The 23,037-nt window shown below is 38.6% G+C and overlaps 1 protein-coding gene across 1 annotated transcript in view; it reads right to left on the reverse strand.

The window, feature by feature from the left end:
- Positions 1-6,167: 6,167 nt before the first annotated feature.
- HAUS1 (HAUS augmin like complex subunit 1) overlaps positions 6,168-23,037 on the reverse strand; it is a 33,188-nt gene continuing 16,318 nt past the window's right edge. Inside the window, exons 2-10 of the mRNA XM_007465625.1 lie at positions 21,887-21,968; positions 20,923-21,097; positions 11,871-12,006; positions 10,369-10,503; positions 9,402-9,525; positions 8,941-9,006; positions 8,078-8,149; positions 7,427-7,474; positions 6,168-6,426 (exon numbers count right to left, since the gene is read on the reverse strand). Of these exons, the coding sequence (XP_007465687.1) occupies positions 6,376-6,426; positions 7,427-7,474; positions 8,078-8,149; positions 8,941-9,006; positions 9,402-9,525; positions 10,369-10,503; positions 11,871-12,006; positions 20,923-21,097; positions 21,887-21,916 (837 nt within the window). The 5' untranslated portion in view covers positions 21,917-21,968 and the 3' untranslated portion in view covers positions 6,168-6,375. The remainder of the gene's footprint in view (positions 6,427-7,426; positions 7,475-8,077; positions 8,150-8,940; positions 9,007-9,401; positions 9,526-10,368; positions 10,504-11,870; positions 12,007-20,922; positions 21,098-21,886; positions 21,969-23,037) is intronic.

A 23,037-nucleotide genomic window follows, 5' to 3' on the forward strand; every position in this document is an offset into this window, starting at 1 on the left:
TCAGCTGTCCTGGCACAGGGTCAGAGCCAGACTATGGTGAGGCAGCTGTCACGTGCTCCTGTGATAACTCACAAGAAAAAGTTCCCCTGGCAACCAAACAGGCTCCAAGGACATCCACACACAATCCTCAGTCTTCTCTTAAAATAGCTTCAGACACATTTGATGAGGAGCATCTTTTCATTCAAGCTGCACTTCTTACCCAATATTCAGTTTCACATGCTTCCCAAGGAGCAGAAGCTGTAACAGCTAATCCCATGCTGCTGGTAACTCAAGCCCCTGCCAAGGTCGTGAGTTCTTTCTTTTTCTTTTTTTTGCTGTACGCAGGCCTCTCACTGTTGTGGCATCTCCCGTTGCGGAGCACAGGCTCCGGACGTGCAGGCTCTGTGGGCCATGGCTCACGGGCCCAGCTGCTCCGCGGCACGTGGGATCTTCCTGGACCAGGGCACGAACCCGTGTCCCCTGAATCGGCAGGCGGACTCTCAACCACTGCGCCACCAGGGAAGCCCAATGAGTTCTTAATTTAGTATAGGCAAAGGCAAATCTATTGACGTACAGCACCTCCCCTTCCCTCGCCCACAGGGCAGAACTTTGGGCAAAGGATAGTGACTCTGCAGGGCTTGGACCTATATATGCAATGGTCCCTAGGTCTGTGCCACCCTGACTGGACTTGCTAAGACAGCTGAATTGGAGTTGGGGGAGTTTCATAGACCTAGAAATGCGGGTCGAATGAAACAGTAAAGGCAAAATGGGCAGAATCAGATATGAAAAACTGGATTAAGACAGACACAACTACATACAATGTATGATCTTGGATTGGAAAAACAATTGTTACGAAGCACATTGAGACAATCGGAGGAATTTGAGTATGGACTATATATTAGATAATAAAATTTTATCAATGTTAAATTTCCTAAATTTGATCATTTTGCTGTGATTATCCAAGAGTGTCTTTGTTCATTGGAGATAAATGCAGAAGTATGTAGGGGTAGGGGTGTGGTTCTCATAGACAGACATGCAGTCAGAACTAGAGACAAAAGAACACAGGTCCCTCTCACACACACACACCCATACATATGGGTATATTTGATATTTCCAAGAAATATGCAGGTGAGAGACCTAGAAATGGAATTAGAGCAAGAAGGTTTAATTAGGGGCTCCTTTAGATGCTTGCTTGCCCACACCTTACATCCCTCCTGGCACATCTACAAATGGACAGACTGTCAGCCTGAGCCATGCCCCTGACTCCTCCATGACCTAGTCTATTTCTCTTTGCCCTCTGTATCCAGGTTTCCTGGCTTCCTAGACCAGCCCTTTTTTAAAACCCCCAGTCCTACTGGAACAAGGAACCAAAGGGGATTCACTTCAGATTCTGGAAATAGAGGATATAAACAACAATGCTGTACCTATACACTGAAAAATTTAGACAAGTGACTTCCCTAGTGGTCCAGTGGTTAAGACTCCACGCTTCCAATGCAGGGGATGCGGGTTTGATCCCTGGTCGGGGAACTAAGATCCCACATCTTGCGTGGCGCGGCCAAAAAAAAAAAAAAAAAGTGTAGATGATGAGGCAGATTTCTAGTTTATTTTTTTTACAGAACCAACTCTTCACTTTATTGATCCTTTCTATTGTATTTATTTTGTTTTATTAATTTTTGCTTATATCTTCATAATTTCCTCCTGCTAGTCTCTTTGGGTTTATTTTGCTCTTAATTTCCTACCTTTCTGGCATGGATGCTCACTTTACTAACTCCATTTGTGAATAAAAATGGTTTTACTTCTTCCTTTTTAATCTGTATACCTTCTCTTCAGCAGCTTTACTGAGATATAATTCACTTACCCTACAATTCACCCATTTAAAGTGTATGTAGAACTTCCCTGGTGGCACAGTGGTTAAGAATCCGCCTGCTAATGCAGGGGACACGGGTTCGAGCCCTGGTCTGGGAAGATCCCACATGCCACGGAGCAACTAAGCCTGTATGCCACAACTACTGAAGCCTGTGCACCCTAGAACCCGCGTGCCACAACTACTGAAGTCCACGCACCCTAGAGCCCGTGAGCCACAACTACTGAGCCCGTGTGCTGCAACTACTGAAGCCCACATGCCTAGAGCCCGTGCTCCACAAGAGAAGCCACTGCAATGAGAAACCCGTGCACTGCAACGAAGAGTAGCCCCTGCTTGCTGCAACTAGAGAAAGTCCCCGCACAGCAACAAAGACTCAATGCAGCCAATAATAATAATAATAGCTATCTTAAAAAAAATTAAGTGTATATAATTCAATGGTTTTCAATGTATTCACAGACATTTGCAACCATTACTTCAAAAGGAACTCTGTACCCTTTAGCTATTACCCGCTATCCCTCATCCTTCAGTCAGTCATCAATTTGCTTTCTATCTCTATATATTTCAGGACATTTCATATGAATGGAATCCTACAATATGTGATTTTTTGTGACTGGCTTCTTTCCCTTAGCATATGGTTTCAAGTTTCATCCATGTTGTATCATGTCTGGGTACTTCATTCCTTTTTATGACTAAATAATATTCCATTGTATGGCTATACCACATTGTTTGCCCATTGATGGGCATTCGCATTGTTATGAATAATGTTGCTGCAAACATTCATGCATAAATTTTTGTATGCACATGTGTTTTCATTTCTCTTGGGTATACAGCTGGGAGTTGAGTTGCTGGGTCAGAAGGTAACTCAATATTTAGTAATTTGAGACCCTGCCAAACTGCTTTCCAAAATGACTGTACCATATTACCATACTACCATTAGTGTATAAGGGTTCCAATTTGTCCACATCCTCACCAACACTTGTCATTATGTCTCTTTTATTCTATCCATCTTAGTGGGTATGAGATGGTGTCTGAGTTTTTATTTCCCTGATAATTAATGATGGCAAGCATCTTTTCATGTGCGTATTAGGCATTCATATACATCTACACTGGAGAAATGTCTATTCAAATCCCTTACCCATTTTTAATTGGGTTATTTGTCTTTTATTATTGAGTTGTGAGTTTTTATAGATTCTGGTACAAGTCCCTTATCAGACATGATTTGCAAATATTTCCCCACATTCTGTAGATTGCCTACTCACTTTCTTAATGGTGTCCTTTGAAACACAAAAGTTTTCAATTTTCATAAAGTCCAATTTATTTTTTTCTTTTGTTGCTTGTGCTTTTGGCTTCATATCTAAGAATCCTTTGTCATATCCAAGATCGTGACTTGTCTCTAACTTTTCTTCTAAGAGTTTTATAGTTTTAGCTCATATTGAAGGTTTTTTTTTTTTTAATAATACACAATGTATTTATTTATTTATTTATTTATGGCTGTGTTGGGTCTTCATTTCTGTGCATGGGCTTTCTCTAGTTGTGGCAAGTGGGGGTCACTCTTCATCGCGGTGCGCAGGCCTCTCACTATCGCGGCCTCTGTTGTTGCGGAGCACAGGCTCCAGACGCGCAGGCTCAGTAATTGTGGCTCACGGGCCCAGTTGCTCCATGGCATGTGGGATCTTCCCAGACCAGGGCTCAAACCTGTGTCGTCTGCATTGGCAGGCAGATTCTCAACCACTGCGCCACCAGGGAAGCCCCATATTGAAGGTTTTGATGCATTTTTAGTTTCTATATACAGTGTGAGCTAAGGGTCCAACTTTATTTTTTGAATTTGGACATCTAATTGTCCCAGCACCATAAGACTATTCTTTCCCCATTGGATGATTCTGGCTTCTTTATCACTATGAAATGTACAACTTTATCTCCCGTTCTAACATCTATTTTGATATTACTGTAAACTTTTAGTTACTATTTACATTGTATATATTTTCCACGATTTTACTTTTAATCTACCTGTATGTTTTGTGTGTGTGTGTGTGTGGTACACGGGCCTCTCACTGTTGTGGCCTCTCCCGTTGCGGAGCACAGGCTCTGGACGCGCAGGCTCAGCGGCATATGGGATCTTCCCAGACCAGGGCACGAACCCGTGTCCCCTGCATTGGCAGTCAGACTCTCAACCACTGCGCCACCAGGGAAGCCCAGTCTACCTGTATCTTTAAAGTGGGTTGCTTGGGGACAGCATTTAACTGTCTTCATTTTTTAATTCAAGCTGACAAATCTCTGCTTCTTAATGGGAGTATTTAAATCATTTGCAGTTAATGCGATTATTGATATGGTTGTGTGTAAATCTACCATCTTGTTTTCTATTTGTCTCATCTTTTCCTTTTTTTTATTTCCTGACTTCTTTTTGACTGAGCATTTTTTATGATTCCATGCTAACTCCACAATTGATGTATTAGATATACCTCTTTGTTTTCATTTTATAGCTATTGTTGTAGGGCAGGAGTTGACAAATACTGTCTGTGAGCCAAATCTGTCTGATTATTTATTTATTTAAGCTGTGCCGGGTCTTAGTTGCAGCATGTAGACTTCTTACTTGTGGCAAGCAGACTCTTAGTTGCGGCATGCATGCAGGATCTAGTTCGCCAACCAGGGATCAAACCCAGGCCCCCTGCACTGGCATGGAGTCTTACCTATTGGACCACCAGAGAAGTCCCTCTTTTTTGATTCTTATATTGTACATTTTTTGCTCTCCTTTTTCTTTGAACATAAGTTTCAAAAGCTATTTATCAACTAGCTACTGCAGCTAACAACCAGCCCCAAACTTAAAATAAGCTTCAAACAACAATCATTTCTTATTTCTCATGATTCTAAGGGTTGACTCTCTTGGCTTCTAGCCTGGGTCAGTGTGGTTGACCTCTGCAGTCTGCTAGTGGCTCAAGTGGGGCTGGACAGTATAAGAAGGACTCATTCACATATTTGGCAGTTGGCAGCCTGTTCGGTCTTGGGGTGGGAACAGGGCTCAGCTGGAATTACTTGTCTCAGCTCATCCTCCAATAGTCCAGGCTTCTTCACATGATAGTCTCAGAATTCTAGAGCAGTAAGAGAGGGCAAGATCCAATGCAAAACCAGTTTTGTTTTGTTTTTTAATTTATTTTATTTATTTGGCTGCATCGGGTCTTAGTTGTGCTGCACAGGCTCTTTGTTGTGGTGTGTGGGCTCCTCTCTAGTTGTGGTGCACAGGCTTAATTGCCCTATGGCATGTGGGATCTTAGTTCCCCGACCAGGGTTCAAATCCGCATCCCCTAATTTGGAAGGTGGTTCTTAAACACTGGACTACCAGGGAAGTCCCACACAACCAGTTTTTAATCCTCTGTTTTTCTAATATTCGCTAGATATAGACTCCACCTCTCAACGGCAGAAGTAGCAAGGTCACAATACAAAGGGTGAGTGCACAGGGATGGGAAGAATTATGGTGGTTATTTCCACAGTCAACCTACCAAGTTACCTTACCAAAAGCACTGCAATTAAGTTAAAAGACAAATGACAAACTTGGAAAATATTTACAATTCAAATATAGCTAACACATCAGTCTTAAAAACTGTTAAGAAAAAGATCAAACCACCATACTTAAATGGCTAAAGGAAATGGACAGTCTCCAAAAAAGGAAATACAAATGTCTTTAGCCATATATTTGTGGAAAAGGAGAGGAGGGAAATTTTTAAGGTCAATTAGATAATCTTTAAAAAACTAATTGCTTCTTGATTCCATGGTACAAAATTTTTTGAAGTCCAAAAAGCTACACAGTGAAAAATCTCTCTTCTTCTCTACACTACATTTGTCATGGTTTGATTTTATTTATGAAAGATTTTGCCATACAGGAAGTTTTGGTATTTCAAAATTTTCAAACATTTCAATTGTTTTTTTATGGCTCCTGGATTTGTCATAAGTTTCTGATTCTGTGATTATTTAAAAATCAAAACATTAAAACTCCTCCATGATTTCTTTTACTAACTTTTTTTTTTAATATTTAAATCTTTGATCCCTTGAAATTACCCTGATATAAGGGGTGAAGTACAGATCTAGCACCATGTGTTGACTTATCTATCTCTCTACTACTGATTTAAAAGGTCATCTTTTTCATAAACCAAATTCCTGCATATATGAACACTTGGAGGTAGGCAGGTAAGCTGATCGGGGGTGTGAGAGAAACATAACTGAAGTTGCAGAACCTTTCCCTTTCACTTAGCTGACCTAGTGAGCGACTGCAGGACAACAGTCACAGTTCACCTAAGAGAATTACTGAAGGACATTTAACCACCAACAGCATAGAAAACCAATGTTTTTTCATATGAAAACTATGTATTTGAGCATGAAAATTTAATACACAATCAGAAACCACTATTCTATCAATAATGACATTATTATCTCATCTAAGAACACAGAAATTAAGGTATAAGGAATGCCATGAGGAAATAATTCTTTAAAGTCCTATTCAGTTTACTTTGTTAAGAAAGATGAAAATTATTTGGCTCTGGTCACAGTTCCATCATGTTTACTTTCTTTGTAAGTTCAGCTTCAACAGTATCCTAAAGGAAGAAAGAAACAGCATAAATTTTATAAATAAGGACATAAAGATGGTGCTCTAACTTCTAATGTTATTTAAAATACGGGAAGCAAAAAGGAAAAACATTGAAACAGAAATTTTTTAAAATACCATTACAAAATATTAAATATTCTTTGAGATATTCCCCTTGCTTTTATATCTCCCCACTTCCCACACCCCAAAAGTTTTCAGACTCCTGATGCTATTAAACATTAAAAGGTGGGGGGGAACCTTTAGAGAGGTGAATGACTGCAGTGATACTTGAATAGATTTTTCTGACCTTGACTCCTTAAGCAACACACTTCTGCAATGTCTCACACATCACTCTTTTCCAATCTCATTGCCACTGTTCTCATTACTTCTCATCTGGCCTAAACAGGCCAACTAGTTTCTGCAATTTTCTTTTTCCCTCCTCCAATCCACCCTATACACTGATTCCAGAAAAACCTTCTTAAACAACTGGCCTGATCAAAAAGCATAACCTTTATCACACTTCTCTTTAGCTTAAAAAACAAGGTAACACAGACCAACTTTCAGTGGTCCCCTACAGCCTCCAAGAACAACCTTCTTTATACTTAAGGTCCTTCATCTCATAAACCAATTGACCTTCTTCAGCCCTATCTTCCACTGCATACTCCTAAGCAGCTGGACTGCTTCACTTGCTGAAGCTTGAAAAAGTCCTCCACTTTTCAGCTCTTATGCTTTTGTTAATTCCTTCTGCCTAGAATATTCTATGTCTCTCAACCCTCCTTTTCCATCCAGGAAAATCTATACAAAATTTTAAAGGACCACTATGTATTTTTTATGAAATAAAAGATACATATATGCCAAAAAAGTATTAAAAGATGCACGGTAATGATACACAGCAAGTCTGGGACTGTGGCTCACCTCTGAATAGAAAGGAAAGAAGGAGGAGAAAGGGAGCTTTAGCTATGTCAGCATTTATTTTTTAAAAATCGGAAGGAAAAAATGGAACTACTTACTAATTCTCGCTTTGCTTCTTCAATTTTCACCCGAGCAAGAGATGGATTCTTTTAAAGGAAAATAAGGAAGGTTATGTTGCCTCAGCTAGGATGCAAGGGGAAAAAGAATGTAACAATCTTTTTTTTTTTTTTTTTTGCGGTACGCGGGCCTCTCACTGTTGTGGCCTCTCCTGTTGTGGAGCACAGGCTCTGGATGCGCAGGCTTAGCGGCCATGGCTCACGGGCCCAGCCACTCTGCGGCATGTGGGATCTTCCCGGACCGGGGCACGAACCCCTGTCCCCTGCATCGGCAGGTGGACTCTCAACTACTGTGCCACCAGGGAAGCACTAAAATTCAGCACAGACTTTATTTATTTATTTTTTAAATATTTATTTGGCTGCACAGGGTCTTAGTTGTGGCATGTGGGATCTTTAGTTGCAGAATGCGAACTCTTAGTTGAGGCTTGTGGGATCTAGTTCTCTGACCAGGGATAGAACCCGGGCCCCCTGCATTGGGAACATGGAGTCTTAGCCACTGGACCACAGGGAAGTCCCTCAGCATAGATTTTAAATCCTTAAACATGGACCCAGTATTTTCATGATCATTTAGTGCCCTTGGGGAAAGGTGGAAAAGAGGAACATTTTTTTTGTTTGTTTCATAAAAATAATTACCGGCATTAAATCTAAATAGGACTCCAATTTTTTCTTCAAAGGTATAGTCTGTCGTTTTAGTTCTGCCAATTTCTGGGGATGAAAAAAACACAGAGTAATAGAGATATTCACAATGCAAATAAACACTGTCTATTTCTGAAATAAAACATGACAAAGCGTTAACATTAGGATAGTTTAAATAATGTATCAAATAAAGAGCTTCAAAGATAAATGGATAACAAATGGAAACAATCCTTAGAAGATGCTAAAATAGGAAAGGTATACTCCCACTTATTAAGAATAAGATTTAAGTATGCTGCCTAGGAATACAAAACAATGTAATTAAGAGGAATCAGAACATCAGGGAATAATTAAGAGTCTCAATACATACTTATGAATTGCTAATTTTAAATTCTAAAAATCAAACTACAAAAAAAATTAAGAAAAAGAAGTAAAACAAAACCTTTCATTTTTCCCTCTTCCCATGAAAATAAATAAAACCCTTATACGATCTAAAACCCCAGAATTGCATTCTACAGGAGTATGGGACCTGTGTTTTATTGAAAGAAAAGAAAGAGGAGGGCCTAGGTGGTTAGCACATAGTCCCTTGATACATTCATTCAATAAATAAATCAATAACATATAACTGACTCCAGCAAAGAGTTTCTAGCATATAGTAATAAATAAAGGAAACCAAACAAATGGAAGAATATATATAGAAAAACAAGTAATAAAGATATAAATACTGGTGAACATAAAGTACAGTGGCAAAGGAAAATAAATCAGGTCAATAGTGAATAAAGTTCTATAAAAAGAAACAAATGAAAAAGTAGATTGTGCACTAACATTTTAAAGAAAGTTAAATTGGGTTAAAGTAAGCGTACCTCTGAAAGTGCTACCAGTGACTGATGAGACAGAGAAGCATCCATTCCTCTGGCTGAAAGCTGCTCCTACAATTACAAAAAAAGGGAGTTCAGTTTAAAAAATTATTTTGCAAGTGACCCTCATGAAATATTTTCAATATATAACACAGTAAAGAGGAGCTATAAATCATAGATGAAGGACTACACCTGCTCCTAAGCACTTTTATGTTGCATACGAGTCATTTCAGACAGAGATTTGTGACAAGATGGGTGCAGTGCTTAAGAGCCTGAGCTTCAGGGCCTGGCAGCCTGCATTTGAATTGGGATCTGCTGTTAAGTAGCTGTGTAACCTTGGGCAAGTTACCCGCCTTCAACACAGTTACCTGGTCGTAAAAAGGGAATAACAATACTGCCTAGTTCTGAGGATGAAAGTTGAAAATAAGTCTGAAGAGAGCTAAATATATTCAGTCCTTCATACAAACCTCTGCAGCTCTAATTCCAGACCTGAACTCCTCTGACTTGGCTTTCAGGAAGTCCATGTTCTGAAGACGATTGTCAACTTTGGCCCTTTCCATAGACAGATGCAACTCTGCCTTCTTGAGATCCCTTTAAAAAATGAAGTTGAGAACATTTTCTTCTCAGTGAAATTATTATAAAAAGGAAGCTCTTACCACTTTTTCGATTCAACTCTGGATTAGTCAAGAGTATCAAGAGGAGATAACACACTTGCTGGATTTTCTACCACAAATTTTATATCCCACACTGGCTACCATGTACACTTCTAGGTCATCTTTCCCTCCATGTTGCCATCTGGGATTTTCCTCAAGGAATACTAAATAATTTTAAGATTAATTTATGCCAATTATTCTTGGAGAAAGTAGATCTGCTGCTCAAAAAAAAGTGACTTAACAGATCCTAAAGTCAATTTGACTTATGGAGGTCCCAAAGGCCTCTCTCCTAAATGTGACCTGACACAGTGCTTTACATATATATAGTCAATATTTGTTGGATAAATTTACACACCAGTAAATTACTTGTGCGTACACATACTCCTGATCCCCAGCATCTAATCTCTGGGGCTACAGGGACCTAAGAAGGTCCAAAGCATCAAGAGGGATACCAGAGCTCTAGTAAGAAAGGGCAACAAAATATAACATGACTTTAAGTTGCACCATAGTTTATAAGTAAAAAAAAAAAAATTCACATACATTTTGAAAATTATAAACAGGTTCTTTGTAAAACAGAGAGAAAAAAGAAACTGTATAAAGTAAAAGGTAAAAATATGTACTCAACCACTCCTACCTTCACACAAGTCATTTTCTACTTAAAAAAACATTTTATCTTCCCATTTCCTAATGTGCTGTTTTAAATCATATCTATCGCCAAAACTAATGTCCTGTTACTGCCTTTATAATAAAAATTGTCACCACTTCCAACTCAATTACTTACTCTTGTAGACATTTTTCTAATACTAAAGTTGCAGTTAGATTTTTCTCAAGTTTTGCCAATTCAAGCTTGATTTCTTCATTTTTGGATTTGGTGGAAAAAAGATCAGAGGTCAAATCATTCACTGCAGGGATAAAACTAAAAGAAGAATCTAGTCACGTAAATGGACATTAAGGACAATAATTACAATTATTCCTCATTTCTAAAAATGATTTTATTTCTATGTGGATTCTTCTTTAACCATGCTGCTTCATACCTCTATACTATTTTACACACTGTTCTCACTGTCTGGAATAACCTTCTTCAGCTGGCAAATTTCCATTTGTCCTTCAAAACTCAAATAAGATTTACTCCCATTCTGGAATTCATTACTCCTTTCTCTGTGCTTCCTAGCTACAGCTTGTACATTACTGTAGTGTTGCAGCTGTCATACTATGTTATAATTTTACATGTCCATCTCCATTAATTTACCATGAGCAGCGACTGTACTTGCTGGCACTCATTATTCTATTCATTTCTGCTTCCCCAGTGCCTATATGTATAGTTATACATATATATACATATATATATATACCCCCACACAAACATTATATATATATATATATATATATATATATATATATACACACACACATATATATAGGGAGGGAGGAAGGGAGAGGGAGATAGGTAGTTACATAAAGAGTTATATAGATTATATGCCTAGGATATAATTAGTATTTGGTGTCTGCTGAATTGACTTAATTCACATCTAGATTTCTGCTGCCATATGGCCTACATGATCTTATATCTAAAACTCTACTATTTAAGTGTGTGTGTGTATATATATATTTATTTATATGTATATATTTATATATATATGTATATATTCCAAGCTCTTATATTAGCAGTTAAGCAGAATGGCCATACAATTCTCTGATTATAAGTTGTAGTGGTAGTCCTAGCTAAGATGCAGCCAACAGTGATAGTCCTATGGACTTGAGTGAGACCGGGTTTGAATCCCAACCCTGCCATTTACTAGCTCAGAGAAATTATTTAACCCACCTCTCCTGAGCTTCAGTTTCCTCTTAAGGTTGTTAGAAGGATAATGTCGTTATATAGGTGAAATGCCTGTCACAAAGAACTGAAGGTCTTTAACCTACTCTATCCAATAGGGTAGGGACATAACCAAAAATCACTACTCTACGCTCAACCAGATGATTTAGCCTACTGCTCTTTTTACTGTTTATAGGGAATGATGTGATACCTAATCCCTTTTCAAATATACATGAGAACCAGCCTTCACAAACCTAATCCTGAAAGAAGAAAACACTAAAATTTAACCAATACCAAGTTTATCTGAAGTAATACATACTCACTAGCAATGATAATGAGTTAAATAAATTCAGTATTTCTGCATACACTGCTAATTTCCTATACAGAATTACCCTGAGAAACAAAAGCTCCTTAGGTCAAGACCTTACAGTGTATATGACTGCAGAAATTAAAATTGTCACAAGAATTACCTAGCTAGTGAGGTATCCTTTGTTTCAAGGGCCACAGCACTGTCAACCAAAGCATTCAGATACCTGGAACCAGTGCTAGAGAGATTGGCAGGGGAAAAATTCACACTCTCCAGGAGAAGGTCTTGAAGATGCTTGGCTGAAAGATGTAAGAGTTTTATGGTGACTAAGATCTTTGTTTTGCTTTAATTTTTAACAGCTTTATTGTAATCCTTCACATAACATACAATCCACTCAACTAAAGTATTTTAGAACATTTTCATCACCCCAAAAAGAAATCCCACACTCCTCAGTCATTATTTTCCAGCTACCCAACCCATGAAGTCCTAGCAACCACTAACCTACATTCTGTCTCTATTCATTTGCCTAATTTGGACATTTCATATAAATGGTATCATATAATATGTGATCCTCTGTGACTGGTTTCTCTCACTTAGCATAACGGCTTCAAGGTTCATCCGTTCTGTATCAGGTATCAGTACTTCATCCCTTTTTATGGAAGAATAATATTCCATTGTATAGATTTACCATATTTTATTTATCCATTCATCCATTGATGAACATTTGGATTGCTCCCACATTTTGGCTATTATGAATAATGCTGCTATAAACACTCACGTATGGGTTTTTACATAAACATATGCTTCCATTTCTCTTAGGTATATAACTAGGAGTGGAACTGCTGGTCATATGGTAACTCTATGTTTAACTATTTGAAGAATTGCTAGACTGTTTTCCAAAGCTACTGATTTTTACATTCCCGCCAGAAATGTATGAAGGTTCCAATTTCTCCACAGTGTCATCTTCACCAACAGCTGTATTATTTATTTTTTTTGCACAGTGATCACTAATAGAACTGAATAATGATCGATAAAATGATAATCCAAGACCTTGTCTTTTTGATTATAGCCATCCTTGTAGGTGTGAAGTGGAATGTGGTTTTGATTTGCATTTCCCTGATGGCTAATGATGCTGTGCTTGCTGGCCATTTGTATATCTTCTTGGGAGAAACGTATATTCATATCCCTTAACCATTTTTTTTGGCTGCAGCTTATGGGATCCTAGTTCCTTGACCAGGGATAGAACCTGGGCCCCTGCAGTGGAAGCGTGGGGTCCTAACCACTGGATTGCCAGGGAATTCCCTCCCTTATCCATTTTTAACTGGGTTGTCTCTTTATTATTCAGTTGTAAGAATTCTTCATTGTAGATATAAGTCCCTTATCAGATATACAATTTGCAAATATTTTCTCCCACTCTGTGGGATGTCTTTTCATCTACTTGACGGTATCCTTTGAGGACAAAAGTTTTTAATTCTGATGATGTCCAATTTACCTACTTTTCTTTTGTTGCTTGTGTTTTTGGTATCATAGCTAAGAAACCATTGCCAAATCCAAAGTTATGAAGATATACACATATGCTGTCTTCTGAGTTTTAGATTCAGCTCTTTTAGGTTTTTCATTCATTTTGAGTTAATTCTTATATACGCTATAAGGCAGGGTCCAATTTCATTCTTGTACATGTGGATATCCACCTATCCCAGCACCGTTCACTGAAAAGGCTATTCTTTCCTCCATTAAATTGTCTTGTCATCTTTGCCAAAAATCAATCCACCAGGAGTCTGACTTCCAACATAACAGTGTGAGGAGCTCTGCTCACCTACCCTCCAGTGAAACTGGTGAAAATTGTAAAATAAACCCAAAAAACAAAATAGCCCCCCCCCAAACAAAACACAACCATTTAAAGCTTTTGGAAATGCTCCTAAGGACAAACAGCAAATGAATAAACATCTGTTCAAGAAAATCTATTAAAATTCAGTGAGGGGGCTTCCCTGGTGGCACAATGGTTAAGAATCTGCCTGCAAATGCAGGGGACACGGGTTCGAGCCCTAGTCCGGGAAGATCCCACATGCCACGGAGCAACTAAGCCCGTGTGCCACAACTACTGAGCCTGCGAGACACAACTACTGAGCCCGCGAGACACAACTACTGAGCCCGTGTGCCACAACTACTGAAGCCTGCACATGTAGTGCCCATGCTCCACTACAAGAGAAGCCACCGCAATGAGAAGGCTGTGCACTGCAACGAAGACTAGCCCCTGCTCACCGCAACTACAGAAAGCCCGTGAGCAGCAACAAAGACCCAACACAGCCAAAAATAAATAAATAAATTTATTTAAAAAAAAAAGACAAGGAGAAAATCTTGAAAACAGCAAAAGAAAAATGACATATACTAGGAAACCTCAGTAAGATTAACAGTCAACTTCTTGACAGAAACAACGGAGACCAAACGGCAACAGGATAACATATGCAAAGTGCTCAAAGAGCTAACTGTCAAGCAAGAATCCTACAGGTAGCAAAGCATTCTTTCAAAAACAAATGCAAAATGAAGACTCCCAGATAGACAAAAACTGAGAGAATTTCACTGTCACCAGACCCAACTTACAAGAAATATTAAAGGAAGTTGTGCAGGCTTAAAGCAAGTGACCCCAAACAGTAATTCAAATGCGCACAAAAAGCAATGAATTATCAGTAAAGGTAAATGCAGAATTATAAAGGGCATAAATGCATTTTTTTCTTCGTTTTTCTCTTAACTGACTTAAAAAGCAATTGGATAAAATAATATTTATATAAGGTATTGTTGGGTTATAGAAATGTATCAGCACAAAGGATGTGGTGGTAGTAAAGGTGTAAAGGGCTAAGGAAATGACTACAGATGGTTAAGTAATAATATAACAGTATACTGTTGAGTCCATAATATTATTAGATGTAATATGTGTAACAATAATACCACAAAAGCGGGGAGGAGAGGAACAGAGCTACGTAGGAGCAACATTTCTCTATCTCACTGGAATTAAGCTAGTACAAATATGAAGCTGAGCTGGTAAGATTTATTTGCAAACCTCAGAGCAACACTAAAAAGAACTGAGAAAAAAAAGAAGTAAAAAATCACTGAAGAAATTTAAATGTTACATTAGAAAATATTTACTTAATGCAAAAGAAAGCGATAAGGGAAAAATAGCGAAACAAAAAAAGATGTAATATATAGAAAATGAAAAGTAAATTGGCAGATATAAATACAACTATATCAATAATAACATTAAATGGGAATGCATTAAACAATCCAACCCAAAGGCAGAGATTATAAGACTGAAAAAAACAACAGGATCCAACTACATGCTGTCTATAGGAGACACACTTCACATTCAAAGATACAAATTCAGGCATAACTCAGAGATACTGGGGTTCCAGAACACTGCAATAAAGCAAATATTGCAATAAAGAGAGTCATGTGAATTTTTTTGGTTTCCCAGGACATATAAAAGTTATGTTTATGTTATACTGTAGTCTATTAAGTGTGCAATAGCATTATGCCTAAAAAAACAATGTACATACCTTAATTTAAAAATACCTTATTGCTAAAAAATGATAACCACATCTGAGTCTTCAGTGAGTCATAATCTTTTTGCTGGTGGAAGGTCTTGCCTCGATGTTGATGGCTGCTGACTGGTCAAGGTGATGGTTGCTGAAGGCTGGGCAATTCTGTGGCAATTTCTTAAAATAGGACAACAGAGTTTGCCACATTGATTTGACTTTTCCTTTCACAGATGATTTCTCTGTAGCATGCAATGCTGTTTGACAGCATTCTACCCAAGAACTTCTTTCAAAACTGGACTCAATCCTCTGAAACCCTGCCACTGCTTTAATCAAGTAAGTTATGTAATATACTAAATCTTTTGTTGTCATTTCAACAATCATCACAGCATCTTCACCAGAGTAGATTCCTTCTCAAGAAACCACTTTCTTCGCTCATCCATCAGAAGCAACTCCTCATCCATGAAAGTCTTATCATGAGATGGCAGCAATTCAGTCACATCTTTAGGCTGCACTTCTAAGTCTAGTTCTCTTGCTATTGCCACCACACCTGCAGTTACTTCCTCCACTGGAGTCTTGAACCCCTCAAAGTCATCCATGAGGGCTGGAATCAACTTCTTCCAAACTCCTGCTAATGCTGATATTTTCACCTCTTCCCACGAATCACGAATGTTTTCAGTGGCATCTAGAATGGTGAATTCTTTCCAGAGGTTTTCAATTTACTTTGCCCAGATCCATTAGAGGAATCACTATCTATGCCAGCTATAGCCTTGAAATGTATTTATTAAAGAATGACTTGAAAGTGGAAATGACTCACTGGAGCAGCACTTTTAACATCCTTCAAGAACTTTTCTTTTGCATTCACAACTTGGCTAACTGTCTGGCATAAGAGCCCTAGCTTTCAGCCTGTCTTGTTTTCCAACATGCCTTCCTCACTAAGCTTCATCATTTCTAGCTTTTGATTTAAAGTGAGAGGCATATGACTTCCTTTCACCTGAACACTTAGAGGCCATTGTAGGGTTATTAATAGAACTATTTTCAATTTGCTATGTTTCAGGGAATATGGAGGCCCAAGGAGAGGGAGAGAGAAATGGAGAAGTCTGAAATATTGTGAGAATCACCAAAATGTAAGAGATACGAAGTGAGCAAATGCTATTAGAAAAATGATAGATTTGCTCAACACAGGGTTGCCACAAAACTTCAATTTGTAAAGAAAAGACCCCTCAATATCTGTGAAGTGCAATAGAGCAAAGTGCAATGAAAATAAAGGATGGAAAAAGATATATAATGCGAACAGCAACCACAAGAAAGCTGAAGTGGCTATACTAATATCAGATAAAATAGACTTTTTAACAAAAAATGTTACTAGAGATAAACAGGGACATTTTATAATGATAACACTGTCATATAATACAAAGTATTCCCCCCATTACAATGGAATGAAATTAGAAATTAGAAAGAAATTTGGGAAACTCATAAATATGTGGAATTAAACAACATACTCCCAATAACCAATGGGTCAAAAAGAAATCAAATCCTTTGAGGTGAATGAAAATGAAGACATAACATACCAAAACTTAGGGGATGCACCTAAACCAGTGCTCAGAGGGAAATTTATACTTGTAAATTCCTATGTTAAAAAAGAAGAAAGATCTCAAATCAATAGCCTAAGCTTAAAACATTTAAAAAAGAAGAGCAGACTAAACCTAAAGCAAGCCAAAGGAAAGAAATAATAAAGAACAGAGTGAAAGTTAATAAAATAGATTTAAAAAGAAGAAAAAAATAATTAAAACCAAAGGCTAGTTCTTTGAAAAGCTCAACATAATTGAAAAACCTTCACCTAGATTTAAAAAAAAAATTTTTTGTGTATTGGAATATAGTTGATTAACAATGTTGTGTTAGTTTCAGGTGTACAGCAAAGTGATTCAGTTATACATGTAGAGTACCTATTCTTTTTCAAATTCTTTTCCCATTTAGGTTATTACAGAATATTGAGCAGAGGGACTTCCCTGATGGCACAGTGGTTAAGACTCCACGCTCCCAATGAGGAGGCCCAGGTTCGATCCCTGATTGGGGAACTAGATCCTACGTGCATGCTGCAACTAAGAGTTTGCATGCCACAACTATGGAGCCGGCAAGCCGCAACTAAGGAGCCCACAAGCCACAACTAAGGAGCCCACCTGCTGCAACTAAGACTCAACATGACCAAATAAATAAATAAATATTAAAAAATTAAAACAATGGCAATAAAATAAACTATAAAGCACACCACTATGAATATCAGGTGACTGTCATTTCCTTAAAAAAGTATATATATTGAGCAGACTTTCCTGTGCTATAACCTTCACCTAGATTGACTAAGAAGAAAAAAGACTCAAATTACTAGCATCAGAAGACAGTACATTCCACTGATCTACCTACTTAATAAAAAGGATTATAAAGGAATACTATGAACAATTGTACCCAGAAATTTAGATAACTTAGATGAAATGGACAAATTCCAAAAAGGACACTAACTACTGAACCTAATTCAAGAACAAATAGATAATCTAATAGACCTACAGTGAGCAAAGAGACTGAATTAGTAATCAGAATCTACCCACAAAGAAAAGCTCAGGTCCAGATGGCTTTACCATTGAGTTCTATAGATTACATAAAGAATTAATACCAACTCTTCATCAACTATTCCAAAAAATAGGAAGGAGGGAATACTTTTCAACTGTTTCTGTGAGGCTAATATTATCCTGACACTAAAACCAGAAAAAGACATATTAAAAGGAAAGAAAACTACAGACCACTATCTCTTATAAATATGGATACAAAAATTCTCAACAAATACTAGCAATTGAATCCAGCAACCTATTAAAAAATTATACACCATGAGGACATGGATTTATCTTATGGATAAATGTTGGACTAACATCTGAAAGCCAAAACTAAAGTCATATGATCATCTCAAGAGACAGAAAAAGCATCTGACAAAATCCAGCACCCTTTCATGATATGGACACTCAACAAAGTAGGAATAGAAAGAAACTTCCTCAACCGGAAAAAGGGCATCTTCAAAAAATCCACAACTCACATTGCGCTCAACAGTAAAGACTAGATGCTTTCCCTCTAAGATGAGGAACAAGATAAGGATGTCTACTCTAATAGATGTCTACATCTATTCAACATTTTATTGGAGGTTCTAGCTAGTGAAATTTCTTTTAATTTTCCTCCTCAACTGAAGAATTGGCAGTATAAAGAATGAATGGTTTCAATAGTTTCACCTGTATTTATCACGATTAAAAAGTCTTCATACAAAACTTTTACATCCTTTCCCAATTCCTGAAAATATTTCCAAAATGTTCCAATCTTACGTGCTGCAAAGAACTGTACTATGCAGAAATAAAAACTAAATCAAAGAAATGATCTTTTGCTCAAAAGTCATTCAAGTCCTGGGGCTATATAGTATCACTACTCAAAATTTAGAAACTCTGGAAGCAGGAGTTCCTTAACAGTGTATGTGAATCTACATTTGTTACAAGGTTCCATAAATTTTCTGTTCTCTGCTTGACAGCTTTGCTGTCTAAAAGGAGGAAAAACTTAGAAAAGAGGAGTAACAATTAAAGTACATGGTGGGGGGTACTTCCCTGGTGGCGCAGTGGTTAAGAATCCGCCTGCCAATGCAGGGGACACGGGTTCAATCCCTGGTCCAGGAAGGTCCCACATGCCGCGGAGCAACTAAGTCCGTGCGCCACAACTACTGAGCCTGTGTTCCGTGAGCCACAACTACTGAAGCCTGCGTGCCACAACTACTGAAGCCCGCATGCCTAGAGGACATGCTCCTCAACAAGAGAAGCCACTGCAATGAGAGGCCCACACACCGCAACGAAGAGTAACCCCCACTTGCCGCAACTAGAGAAAGCCCGTGCTCAGTAACAAAGACCCAACACAGCCAAAAATAAAAAAATTTTTTTTAAAATAAAAAAAATAATAAAAATAAATAATCTTAATATCTTAAAAACAAAAGAAAAAATAAAGTACATGGGGGGTTGGACGTCCCTGGTGGCGCAGTGGTTAAGAATCTGCCCACCAATGCAGGGGACACAGGTTTGAGCCCTGGCCCAGGAAGATCAACATACCGCGGAACAACTAAGCCTGTGCGCCACAACTACTGAGCCTGTGCTCGGAGCCGCTTGTTGCTCTGCAATAAGAGAAGCCACAGCAATGAGAAGCCCACACACTGCAACGAAGAACAGCCCCTGCTCGACGCAACTCGAGAAAGCCTATCTGCAGCAACGAAGACCCAACGCAGCCAAAAAATAATTAATTAATTTAAAAAAAAAAGTACATGGGGACTTCCCTAGTGGTCCAGTGGGTAAGAATCTGTGCTCCCAATGCAGGGGGCCCGGGTTCAATCCCTGGTCAAGGAACTAGATCCCACATGCATGCGACAACTAAGAGTACTTCACAACTAAGAAGTCCGCATTCCGCAACTAAGAGCCCACATGCCACAACCAAGACCCAGCGCAGCCTAAATAAATAAATAAATAAATATTAAAAAAAAAAAAGTACATGATGTATAGAGTTAAGATATCAATGGTGGCAGGGCTCTTCTGTATACTTTAGTATAGAAAATTGTGTCAAAATTTTGTATATATTACTAGAAACATTTGCTACTTAATATATGCCACCCTAAAAGGTACTCAAGGGAAAAAAAAATACTCAAGGACAGCCATGAATAATCTTACTTTTAAAATCATTCGAATTTTCATTACATAATAGTATAGACAAAAAGAAAGCTCTTGCAAAATAAGATTTTTCTGGATTCAAAGCCCCTTTCTCCATACTTTATTTTAATAATTACTAAAATAAAATCATTTAAAATTTAAACAAGTTTAAAGGCATACGGGAGACTATGACTACAAAGAAGCATCACAGGGGAGGTGTTTGGGGGCGACAGAACTGTTCTGCATCTTAGCCGTGGGGGTGGTTCTCAGAATCCATGTGTGTTAAAACAGTACACCAAACAAAAAGTCACTTTACTCCATATTAATTTTTTAAAAGAAAACTGGAAAAAAGCACATATGCAATAGATTTACAATACAAATCGCTCTACATTCAAAACAACATATGTAACATATGCCATACACCTGCTTAAGTGTAGGCAAATGCAGATCTCACTTCTTTCCTCTTTTGTATATTTCCAATCTTTATTTTTGTGGTTTGTGTTATAAAGACAATGGATGTATTGAATACTTTTTTAAACTACATATGCACAGCAGAAAATTCTCATGCAGTACCATGAATACATGGCAACAGAGTGATTTGTTCAAGTCACAGTTCATGGCTGCCACCTCAGGTGTCATGATGGCTCATTATAACTAAAGCATGGAGACTGGAAAGAGACCAAAAGATATGTAAGTGAAAAACCACAGGTATCGTATATGTCAGGCTAATAAGTTTAGACTCTTATCTTTTAGGGGTTACTGTTTCATCATCAGAGTATCAATAAAATATATACTATAATGAAATTTATGATTAAGTTACTATAACAACACAGTGTAAGACAAATCTGGGTAAACTAAAGAAGCAAAACTGACAAGTAGTCTACACTAAATCAATCTTGTATATTTCAGTGTTAAACAATTTGGTTACCTTTAGCTATTATCTCATTCAAAACTCTGGAATTAATCTCACCTTCTGATTCATATTCCCTTGCTTTCTGTTTCAAGTCCTCTATTACCAGGTAGACATCCCTGTCCCGGACTCTGTTGCGTTCTGAAAGGTGATGCAAAACCTGCGTTGTCTGCGGATTCACCTCATATTGTGGAATGGGATGATCTCCAAATATTTTTTTCAACCAGGCAGCAACCTAACCATTACAAGGGATACAAATTTTGTAAGCCTTGTTTTTTGCAATAGCACGAAGAAAATATGGCCAAGAAGTGATGAGTAGCAAAGGAAATGCTTTCCATGAATATTCTGGCATCCTACTTACTTCACATCCTAATTTGTCTTTAGGGAGAGAGATACCAGATGTCAGGAAATAAAAAGTGAGCAAGCACAATAAATAAAACTACCAGAAAACAGTCTATCCTTTCCCAAAGCTACGAAAGCAGTATAGGCTAATATTTTGCATCACTCGAATAACTTTAAAGCTCAATATGCAGGTGCTAAGGCATTATTACAGTTGCAAAGTCTGAAAAAAGGGTTGTCCTCAACACACCACAAGACCCGCAATGCCAGGAAACTCCTAGAGCTGGGATGCGAGACACTGAAGCAGGTCTGGTGTGAAAATTCTGGTAGGAAGCAACAGTGAACGGCGAGGCTTGCCTGGTAGTTGACTTTGGGTTCAGAAGTCCCCCTCCAGGGGGAGGTTTCGCACCAGGGGGCTCTCCTCAACCCCTCTCCAAGCCCGAATCCCGGCAGGGAAGGCCGGGAAGGAAGGGAAACTCCCTTTCCAAGGGTGGAGGGTGGGGGTGGGGGGCGATGGTCTAAGGAGGGGTGGGGCGGGGAGGCTCACAGATCTTGAAGGCGGACTAAATATGGACCAGCAGAGGAACAAAGTAAAAGTGGCGCGCCCAGGGGATCCGCCGGCAGGGCGGGTGTATCAAAGACGCGGTTTCCGCGATACCGCAAAGCCCCGCTCCCGCCCCATCACCTGCATCTCCTTCTCCTCCAGCGCTTCCATAGCCGACACTCCCGCCACTTCTCGAGCAGCTTCTCGCGGGAGAAGCGCCCTGCTTGCTCTGACGACCCCGCCCTCACACCGTTGGGCACGCCCCCTTTGGGGCCCGGGATTTCTGGGAGTTGTAGTTTTTACTAGGACTCTAGGCGCTGAGCCCTTGGACTAGCCTGGTCCAAGGCTTCAGCACTGCAAGGCTCTCTCTCCTCCGTTACCAACTCGCAGCTCTCTGCGCTCTCCATGGTATCACCTCCAGGACGAGCACTAAAGCTGCCTAGAGCCAGGCTGTTTTTTCTTTCTAAATGTGCTGGAGACTGTTTTAAAACGGCATACAACTGCTGGCACTGGCACTGCCACTCAGCCATTCTTGCATTCATTTCTTGCGTTTCCTAAAGTTCTCTCCTTCCATCACTCTGTAGTTAACGCCATTAGAGGTTCTTTATATTTCTACGGGAATGTACAGTTTTCTAATTTTTGTTTCATTCTCAGAGGAATCCTGTAAAATACATGGACACACATTATTTTACCTATTTTCACATTAAAACCACACACTCGGAGTATATGACTTGACCAAGATGAGGTGGTAGAGCTGGAATCTGACCACTGTTCTGACTCCTATTGGGTGTTTCAGTCTCCTCAGGTTATACCATGCTGCTGTCCACAACCTCCTGTAGTATACTGTTACATTAGGAAACGTAGACAATGTACTTAACTTTCTGTGATATGTGGTTTAACATCAAATTGTGGATAACTTAGCACCAAATATCTTTTTCCTAAGTCATATGCCTATTTTAAATGATTAAACTTTTCAACGAAATTTAACTAACTAGCCAACACCATACTGTATGGCTTTCTTATTCTTTTTTGTTTGTTTTGGTTAAATATGTATCTGCTCATTAACTAAATTCCAGATAATTGGGGGGGGAGTTATCTTTTTGCCCTTTGTCCACTTTCATCACTACAAGTTTTACAAAATATTCCTGAACTTTGTTTCTACAAACCAAAATTTTACCTGTTCCTACACCTAATTTCCAGGAGGACTGTCCTGTGTATCCATGGCTCATCTTGAAAAGAAAGTAGAATATTAGAGAAAGGGATTGCTGGCCATATAATATTGGCAAGCTGTT

Source organism: Lipotes vexillifer, unplaced genomic scaffold, assembly GCF_000442215.2.
Source record: "Lipotes vexillifer unplaced genomic scaffold, Lipotes_vexillifer_v1.1 scaffold36, whole genome shotgun sequence".
Classification (NCBI taxonomy): Eukaryota; Metazoa; Chordata; class Mammalia; order Artiodactyla; family Lipotidae; genus Lipotes; species Lipotes vexillifer.